The sequence below is a fragment of the Perca flavescens genome, chromosome 15, assembly GCF_004354835.1.
Source record: "Perca flavescens isolate YP-PL-M2 chromosome 15, PFLA_1.0, whole genome shotgun sequence".
Lineage (NCBI taxonomy): Eukaryota > Metazoa > Chordata > Actinopteri > Perciformes > Percidae > Perca > Perca flavescens.
The window spans coordinates 9411252-9421997 of record NC_041345.1 but is presented as its reverse complement, the minus strand read 5'-3'; the positions used below and the strand labels follow the sequence as shown (position 1 = coordinate 9421997).

General features: G+C 39.4%; 1 protein-coding gene across 1 annotated transcript in view; it reads right to left on the bottom strand.

The window, feature by feature from the left end:
* The window catches only part of LOC114569403 (voltage-dependent T-type calcium channel subunit alpha-1I), a 124281-nt gene that overhangs the window by 75894 nt on the left and 37641 nt on the right, over window positions 1-10746 (bottom strand). Inside the window, exons 2-3 of the mRNA XM_028599203.1 lie at window positions 7635-7746; window positions 242-375 (exon numbers count right to left, since the gene is read on the bottom strand). Of these exons, the coding sequence (XP_028455004.1) occupies window positions 242-375; window positions 7635-7746 (246 nt within the window). The remainder of the gene's footprint in view (window positions 1-241; window positions 376-7634; window positions 7747-10746) is intronic.

Genomic DNA, 10746 nt, shown 5'->3' with positions numbered 1-10746 from the left:
GACGCTATACTATTAAACCCAAATTCAAGTACAAGTGAACTAATTCAGTCATGAACTTTAATGATATTATCATTGGTGTTTATGATAGCATGCAACAAACAAAACAAGAGTTATTTTACTCTCTATTTAGCCTTGATTTCGAGAGCAAATGCTGCTTGACTACCTTAATGTCACTTAAACAACACACAAGCAACACACAAGCTTTATCAGACGTAAAATGAATGCTAGCATTATTGCTTACCCGGCCATGACAATAAAGAAGTCCAGCCTGTTCCAGGTGTCTCCCAGGTAACAGCGGCGGCCAAAGATCCCAAGAGCCACCATCTTTACCACCATCTCCAACGCAAAGAAGATGTAGATGAATGCATCAAAGGCCTACGAGAAGATAAAGACAGATAGAGATGGAGGAAAGTGAGATGCATTCAATACATTTGGCTTGAAATACATTAGTAGGCCCAAGCTGCTGTCAAACCTCTATCTTCGTCTGTTCTCCCAAACTCAGTTTCTTAGTGAGAAAGGAGCACTTGACATTTCTGGTGAGGAAAAAAGGATCTGGATATATTTTTAAAGCACTCCTCAGCTGCTAACAGTAGACCTGCTGGAAAAGAAGAACTATTGAGAGATTGAGAGACTGAGAAACCAAATGGCACACGTGCCCTGAAGCACACATGCACACTTCTCAAACCTTAAGTGATTTTTTGGGGTCTGCCCCGTGTCTATTCAAATACCTCAAACACAGTCTATGGCCTATTTTCCACCTTTCAAAGGCAATTTTTATACTTTTTAAGAGTGGCAAGTTCACACTCCACAGCAGACTCATCAAAGCTCACCTGTCAAAGTAATTTTCCATCCATTTTCCACCACAAATTATTATGTTTTAATTATTATCTTTTTTCAAATTATTATATTTGATTATAGTATTGTACTTTGCTACATTTTAAATCACATCTGTTACTGAGTAAAAAAAAGTAAATAAAAAAGGTCTCTAACGTTGCTATGGCAAAGTATCTGTCAACAAACTAAAATCAAAAATGCAATATGGCTTTGTGTCCAAAAGAATGTGATTTAATTAAATAAGTATAATAAGTATAAATAAAATATTAAATACAGGGTAGAAAAAAGGTATATCCCCCCCTCCCCCCTCCCCTCCGCTGTTAAAAAGTAACTAAGTAACTTTTACTCAGAGCAAATCTTAAATGAGCTACTTTTTACTTTTACCTTGGTAGATGTGTATGCAGAAATTGTACTTCAGTAAAAGTTCATCAAAGTAATAGTACTTTTACTTAAGTAGAATATATTTTTTTAATCTTTCCACCTCTGTTCATGACTGATGTGCTGTGTTTGTGTGTGCTCTGAAAACATGGGTGTCTATTCCTTGAACAAAGTTTTCTGTTAACATTGTAATTTGAATGGCTTAAAAGAGCTAAATGTGCGTTTGTGTGCACTGAGAAGAATATGTGTCTGTACCAATGTAATAGCACACAAAACATATGGTGCCCAATGTGAAGCAACCTACGCTGCAATACTTAAATCACAAGGGAAGTAAGAAGTGAAGGGGATAAAGAAAGTGAGGGAGATCCAGGTCAAACCTGAGAGAAAACAAAGATGAAGAGAGAAGAGACAGATGAGCTCATAACTCTGCCGTGTCCTGCATGCATTATTATGTTCAGATTGACTAGCTAAACCTCACTATTGTATTTTCGGAACAAAACTCTCCACCAACTCCCCACTGCTTTGCCCTAGGCTGTGTGACTGTGTTTGCTGCCTTGTTACATATTCCTACTACATTTAACTCAAGCTGCTACCCTTTTGACACAGGGACTTCTAAGGCCTGGAAATTAAAAAAAGCAATGAAGCTGCATGGCTGCTTGCTCATAAGTCACTGGTCATAATTTGGTTTTAGATGATGACAAGCCTTTTTGTTTGTTCCAAACCTGTCATCCATCCCCAAACTGCACACAAAAGCACACACACACGCCTACACTATTCCAAATGAGATACTATTTTTGATTCTGCTTGCTTTGCTGACCAAACCACCAAACATCTACAGATAAGGTAGCATCTTAGACTGGTTAGAGACTCAGGGCAAATGCAAAGTATAAGCCAACCTTACTAAAATAATCAAATATAATCTTTATTAAATGCTGAAAAACATACAGATTTTCAAAGATCACAAGAACTTTCCAACGAAATGCTCTCCGCTGCTGAAGATTAGTAAGTTCATATGCCCTGGGTAAAGAGTTTGTGCACTCAAAAAATAAGATGGTACACCATTACAGCTGCTGCAATGGAAAAACTATTTTCCACAAGTACTTTAAGGTTATTACTTTTTCTGGCTTTCAGGCAGAAGTTAAATGACAAACTAGAGACTCAACAATAACCCTCAGCAGGCTAGAAAACACTAATATGTGGTACATCTGGACAACCAGGTGTAATACGCTTCAATTGAAGAAAAGATGATTTTTTCTAACTCAGCATTGAAGAAGAATTGCACAATGGTGTTTGCAGCTTTGGACCACACTAAATGAGATAAATGGTGTGTGAAATGTTGTGGATGTATTCATGTTCCAGCACTAGCAGGTTGTTTTGTCCAAGTCAGAAATAGCAAGAAACAGAAATAGCTATCTACAGTATTCCCTTTTTCGACACGCGTGGACTGTCTGTACCATTTGTTATTTATAGGGATAAAAATATTGAAAGGCCGAGAAGGAAATGAGCTGGGGCAAATTCGTGCCAATGTGTGTGAAGATAAGCGTGCACGTGTGTGCACAAGACTGTAAATGTATAAATCTGTGTTTTTGTGTGTGTGTGTATATATATATATATATATATATATATATGGGAATGCCTTGAAATGCATTTAAAAGCTTTTAAATATGTGACCCACCCCTCATTCTCACACACACACTCACGCACATGTGCACACACACGCAGGCACGCATGCACACACACACACACACACACACACACACACACACACACACACACACACACACACACACACACACACACACACACACACAAACACATACAGAGAGCTTGCAGCATGCAATGGGAAGGACGAGAAGATCTGTCTCACATGCTGTTTAAATGATGTTTCGATAAATAATGCAGCCTGAATGCTTCACATGTAATCCAACGTTGACTGCACCAGTTGGATCCCAGTCATGCTCTGCACTTAGTGAAATGGGAATTAATTAATTTGCCACTACCATCAGTGTCCTCTTAGGTCAGTCTATGTTTTATTCTCAACATGATTTTTAAAGAGGGTGAGGCTGTCTTGTGATGGGCTTGTTCACGATTTGAAAAAGGAGCTAGAGTTGAAGCTACTGTATATCATAAGGTGTCACTCAGAGCTGTATAACGAAGTAGAACTACTTCACTACTCTACTTAAGTACTAAAAGGCTGTATCTGTACTCTACTGGAGTATTATTTTTTTCTCCTACTTCCACTTTTACTTGAGTAAATATTTTCGATGTGTTTAATACTTTTACTCCGATACATTTTTTATGTGCTGCATCGTTACTCGTTACTGTTGTGAATTCCTCACGCTACAGAGACTGTGTAGGTTACAGTGTGTGTAGTTACGGCTACGTTACTTACGTAATATAAGTAAGAAATCCCTGCGCGTCGTGTTTCTTTTCATTACGGTTACCCGTTCAGATGTCAGAGACGATGTAAGTTTGTACTCTTTGTATTTAGTTATTGTTGCAGCAGCTGAATCTATTCCTGAGTTGTTTCAGTCTGCAGTGAGTCCTGGATGTTAACGTTTGACCCTGTGATGTGAAGCTGCTAGTTTCTCTGGATTTTGCTAGCTTGCTAACTTTCCACTACATCACACGTTACTAGCTAGTGTGTGATTTTTTGGGGCTTTAATCATTTCTGTGCTGGAAAGGATGTTCATTTTACTTGCACAGTGTGATAATTGTACATTTTATTTCAGTATTTGTTAATATTTGTTATTTTTAATATAATATATTTAATATTTGTTAATTCCTTTGGCTACAGCCTTAGGCTAAACATTTGAAATAATATAAACAATATGATATTCAAACTTTTGACTGCTTTCTTTAATAACTAAATAACACAATAGTTGTACTTTTACTTTCAGTACTTGAGTAGTACATTTTAAAATAAACTACTTGCAATACTTAAGTACAACAAATTTTGAATACTTTAGTACTTCTACTTAAGTGTGGTGCTTAAAGAGCACTTCTACATCTACTCAAGTCACTTTTTTTGATAGAGCACTTTTACTCAAGTATGGGTCTCTAGTACTTTATACACGTCTGGTGTCACTGTGCTACTTATATGGCAGGATGAAAGGATGTGGTAAGTAGATCATCAGGATTGTGATGGTGGACTATTTACAATAAAATAATGTGTGTGTCTTACTTTACTTGTGAAGTGAGTGAATGACGACATAATCAGTGAATCAATCCAAAGGCACCATGCAGACAAATGTTAATTTCACACTCACTGACAAAGGTGCATTTTCTGAACATTTTAAGTTTGAACAGGTGCTGATGTGATGGTACAATGAGTCCTGTCCAATTCTCATCAATTTGTGGTAGAAAAACAACTCTCCATTTACTGTGAGAAGACTATGCAAATACATACATGATTTAAATCGGTCCAAAGAGGGCTGCAGAGGACCTCCACCTCCTTACATGAGGTACAATTTTAATCCTCACCTGCAGCTTCTGGCTGTGAACTCAGTTATTTCTTGGAGTTTCTGTTTTATGTACTGAGGTGTTGAGAGAACTGCCTCTAAAACCTTTTAGTGCTCCCCAAAGCAGTGAAAAGATTGGGAGCAATATGTTTTTCAATAAACAATGTCCAAGTTACTTCAGATAATCAACTATCCTTGTTTGTCAGGGGAACAATTTCTTCCTGTAATCATTTTCATTTAAAACTAAATTATCAATCACAGTCTGGTGTCACATAGTCTGGCTAAATAAAGGAATAGTTTGACATTTTTGGAAAATACAGTTATTTGCTTTTTGCTAAGCGTTACAAGAGAACATTTAAACCGCTCTCACATTTGTATGGTAAATACGAAGCTACTGCCAGCAGCCAGTTAGCTTAGCTTAGCACAACAACAAAAAGGGGAAACAGGTCCCCTCTTCGCTGAGACTCTGAACTCCTGAGGTCCAGGGCTCTCGATCTCAATGTAACCCCTGTATACAGATATCTGAACAGATCCTGGGGTAATGCATTTATTGTTTATGGCTGCTACTTTGTCTGTCTCTTTCTTCCAGAAAGTGAGGTGGGGATACTGTATTTCACAGAGGGCCAGAGAAGCATGTGAGGGCCACTCTAAAACAATCCAAGCTCTGTCAGCAAAATCCGCCCTGTTACCATTAGCAACCACCAGAACAGGACCCCTCACACTACCTGGGGAGACACTATGCTTGTTAGAGAGACAAACAATGGAGGATGTGAGAGAGAGAGAGAGAGAGAGAGTGAGTGAGTGAGTGAGTGTGTAGGATGGGGGAATGGGAACATAGGGAGGAGTAAAGATGGCATTGGAAGGAGAGGTAGGAGGAGGAAGAGAGATAGTGAAGCAGGGAGAGGTGTTGCACAGTTTTAAAACTGCAGTGAATGCTTATTTCTAATCTCTGCACAATGAGGAGAAAATCCGATGAGATAAATAAACCTATTAAAGTTTGGTCTGGGGGCTTTATTTGATATCATAATCCACTCTAATGTGCTGTAGGCAAGCGAGACACGGCAGTGCAATCAGTCAACAGAGCAACCGGCAAACCAAGAGCACACACCTTGCTATAAAAACACCAACAGCAAAGCATGTGAGGCAGAATAAGGTCGTCCTTGTCACACCTAAATTGAGCCTGTGTTTTACTTCGATGAAAAGCAATAACGACCCCAGAGGAACACACCAAAGCCTCAACCAGTTGGCAAATTACAGTATGAACACGGAACCCACATCAGCTCTACACGGCTTACAAGCAAAAACAAAAGGACAATATTTGCAAATGGCAAAGAAATACAATAAAATAATCTGTGCTCTAACATAAGGATATCTCAATCTGTTACTACTAACCCCTTTAGTCAACCATGACCTGTTACAGGATCAGTCAAGTCCACAAGCAACGTGAAGGCACGTCCACGAATACATGGATCTACAAAGATTTAGCTTCATGATGATCATCTTGAGAGTGTCCAGAAGTGCCCATTCAGTCAGGAACACCTGAATCATAGATTTAACCATTTATTGCAACAAATGGAAATACAGTTGGCGCTGAAGGCTCCGCTCTTGATAATGCTCCCTGGACCAGCCAAGCAGCATGCTAAGCTGAAAGAGCATGCACCATGCAGAAACAAAAAAGAAGTGAGCCAAAAGAAAGACATTGAAAACCATTTTAAACTTTGAGTCATGTTAGGACTCTGAACTAGGAAGGGGGAGGCTGGGGTGGTGGAGGCAAAGCATGCCAGCAGCATAGTAGCAGGGAGTCACATTTAAAAGGACCGCCTTGATGTGAGAATGGCTGTGATTGTGTCTGAGAGGAATGATAATTCAATCAGCGGGCGTATGACTTCCTGCATGAACTAACTCTAAGCTTAATTTATGTTAAAGGGATACGCCACCGTTTGTTGAAATAGGGCTTATCACGGTCTCCCCTAGCTGTAGATAGGTGGGCCAACGCATTTTTTGTGCATGCATCGTTTTAGTCCGGTGCAACACCGGCAGCGCCACCGCTAGTTAGCTTAGCGTAGTGAATGGAATCCTATGTTGCCGGTTAGCATGTTGTGAGTAAAAGTGAGCCAACAAAAGACAAAAAAAAACAACCTAATTATTTGCACTGAGACAAAAACTGCGTTGTGTTACTCGTAATAAACGTTTAATCAGTTCAGACTTTTATTAAGTGTACAGCTAGCTAGGACACATATGTCCGCCATCTTCCACACACAACTACTACCCCCCCGTGCCACGCATTCGCTAACCTGCACACACACCGGGAAAAACCTTCTGCCGTAGTGAACAGTGCAGAGGGGAAATAACATTTTAACACGTTGGCCCTCCTATCTACAGCCAGGGTAGACCGTGATAAGCCCTATTTCAACAAATGGTGGCGTATTCCTTTAAAAACCTCAATAATTCTGGAGAATAATCATGTTAAAACTCATCTCATGGGGCCGGCTGTACACAGTGCAGTGGTCTGCATTGGTTAACCAGTTTCTATGCAGATCAAAAAGCCTCAACAGGAGAGATAGTGGTTCAAACAATAAATTGCAGCAGAAGTAGAAATGAAGTCTGTGGGTGAAACTTTCTCGGCTCTAGCTGCTGGCACTTGTCTCCACAAGCGTATTCTCATCACGAAGTGACAAAATCACACGTGGGCTCCACAAGACTACAGTATATTAAAACAAACTTAAGTCCCAATTCCCTTTTCAGAGAGCAGGAGAAAATATAAAGCAATCAGAAGGGAAATATTCCAGCTGCAGTGTTTGTCTGCATCGCAGCTTGAGGAAAAGTGACAAGAGGAGTGTTGAGCTGCTCGGAGTTTATGTCAAATAATTGATCGTTTTGTTTTCTCTTCATTAGTGCGCTGACATGTTGTCCTTACACACAGCACAGGCTCAAACACAAACACACAGAGGGCCACCTTACCTGCAGTATCTGGCAGCGGTCCGAGGTGCAGTCGATGTTCTCACAGGGCTGGTACATGCCCAGTGTCACACAGTTGAGCAGGATCACCATGATGCTAATCCTCTCGAACCACGTATTAACAGGACCGGGGTTAAGGAGCATAGCAGCTGAGGAGAAATACACAGCCACACACACATTGGGCTGTACGGATGGATAGATGCACACATCTGTCTCAAATCAAACACAATATGTATGGTTTTAATTATACATGAATGTTATGAATATAACATATACTGGAAGTGAGTGATGGGGATTACTTTTTGTTGCTGGAACGTAAAGCAGTTTTATGTATAGATGGGAAATCAGCATTTGGTGCACTCATACTGTGATACCGTCAATTCTGCTGCTGTAAAAAACAGAATAAGAAAAAAATAGATATCTCTCCATCACCTGGTTCCTGGATTGGCTTTAAATCAGTTTGTCTCTTTTCCTTCTTTATCTTATTGTTTGAATCTTGAATCAGTTCTGTACTTTCTCCAAGTTTCACTCCTAACACTACATCATGTGTTTCTTCTTCACATTTCTCTCCTCGTCCATTCAGCCACTCTCTGGGAATATAAAAAGCCTGTTTTAACAGATACCCAACCTAAAAAAGCTTTATACTCACTTACTCATAACTGGCTATTTACTCTGTGGTCTTTTATTTGACAGATTATAATTTAATGTAGCACATTTAAGAGTGTCTGTAACTTCCAAACTCTGATACAGTCCTCTGTCCCATTAAAGCGGCCTAATGCCGGCAAGCTTTAGCACATGGGGTGTGTTTGTTTTAACTCCCACGTAGAGCGAGTGGGTGGTTGGTTGTCTCAGTGTTAATAGGATACGGTGGTCCTCTCATGTAGATAATGTCCCAGCAGAGAACAACGAAATGTGAAAGGTAACCAGCTCCAATACTGCCATTTTTTCATATAAAGAAACAGAACAATCCTCCCACTCTGAAGCCTGTAATTAATTTAAAACACAGCAGATGTTCTATAATCTATACTTTCAAAAATAAAAGGATCCAGTCAATGCAATTGTTATTTTGCTAGCAAACAACTTAAAACCAGGGATGTAGTGGAGGCTAAACGCACGTAAACGCTGTTTACGCACCTCCCAAAATTCGGAAATAGCGTTTATCCACCTCTAAATAGCGTTTATCCACCTCTAAATTGAGTTTATCCACCTCTAAATTGCCTATAGTTCCTAAGCCATTTTAAATTAAGCTTAAATATTATTATTATTATGTCGTTTTAGTTTCATATTGTTCATTATTAGTTTCATAGGTTGTTAAACCTAAGACAAAGTCTTTCATATTGCGCTGCATTACTTTCTGTGTTGACCAATCTCTTGTGGTGTTTGGTGATTTAAGCCCCCAACGTCAACTTCCAGGCAGCTATGCCTGGAAGTCACTAGGATTAGGCAATGTTAGGTGCCTTGAAGTCATGAAGTCAATGGTCGCAGCACTGCCTTCAAGTCAACGTTGGGGGCTTATACCACCATCGAGCATCTCCAGCGTATCCAGCAGGAAGCAGCAGACTGCATCCAGATTCGTCAGTCACTAGCTAAGTCTATGGTCACTAGCCCAAACTAGCTTACATGTCTCATGTAATGATGAATGAATTGTAAATATGGATATCCGGCAATTGTTTAAGCACCGTCAAGACAGCAGCCCTCCTCCTGATGCCAGCAAACGGCCTCGGCTACAAGCCCAAAGTGGGTGAGCTTGGAAAACAGTACTAAACTTCATGTTTTGGGGTACATTTGGTTCACGTAGATTCATGCCACTGACTCAACAAGTCACCTCTTCCTTTTCCCATTAGCCCATGTTACAAGTAACAGGTTTTGCAAAAGCGTCTCTTAATGTCGGCAGCCATTACGCTTGTGGAAAGTACAGTGCAACTTAAATTGTCTTTCTTCTGTTAATTACAGAAACTGAGTTATATTTAAATTAAAATTTGTGGCACCAGATTCATCCTTCTGTCGTCAATCTGCACCTGCTACATTAGCAATTGTTAAAAACTGTAATCGACAACTATTTTGATAATCAATTATTCTGTTTGAGTCATTTTTAAGACAAAAGTAAAAAATTCTCTGATGTCAGCTTGTTAAATGTGAATATGTTCTAGTGTCTTCTCTCTGTGACTAAATATCTTTGAGTTGTGGACAAAACAAGACATTTTAGGGACGTCATCCTGGACTTTTGGGAAACACTGATCCATATTTTCCACATTTTTCTGACATATAGACAAAACAACTAATCGATTAATTGAAAAAATAACAGATTTATCAACTATGAAAATAATCCCAAATCCCTAAACCCATAATCATTACGTATTATGCATTGGAAGCCCTGGATACTGTATGAGCCTCCCTCTATATCTCTCTTAAATATTTTTGTTCTCTCTGTTTTGTCATTTAGTAAACTTTATAGATTTCAACCATATTATTCCTTCTTGAGTCTCTTTAACAAGAACTTAGATTAATGTATGAATTGAATAGTGATTGTGTGACCTATGAGGGAACAACCAGTGATACCCTTGGTAGTAGCGTCAAATGATAGCCTCTAGCAATGTCATCAGGATACACATACACCGGTAGGCAGTGGCCCACCTTACCGGGTGACCACGTCGTGGTCCACCTGATCACAGAAGTTATAGTTTACCCACCTCTTTTTTTTCCACTACACCTCTGCTTAAAACTACTGAATTATTTCATTCTCATTGTATTAATATACATAAACTCGTATAATCTATTCATCTGATCTATTATCATAAAAAAAAAAGTATTGGGGTTCAAATTTGTGCTATCAATTGTTTTATTAACAACACTAGAATGGCACTTGGAGAGCGCAGACCTCCCAAGGCCAATGGCGCATTTTCCATGGTCCCATTTCCCGAGTTGGGAAGTTGATCTCACGACTTCAGTGTGTTCATGAGCATCAGGTTGTAATGTGGAATCTACATAGGCGTTACAAGGATGCAATACATATTATATACAATATTGCTCAGAGCGTTTAAGCAACAGGTTGACAGTCCTTTCAAGTATTTGTGTGACAAAGAAGAGTAAAGGTGACCCATAAAATATGATCGGG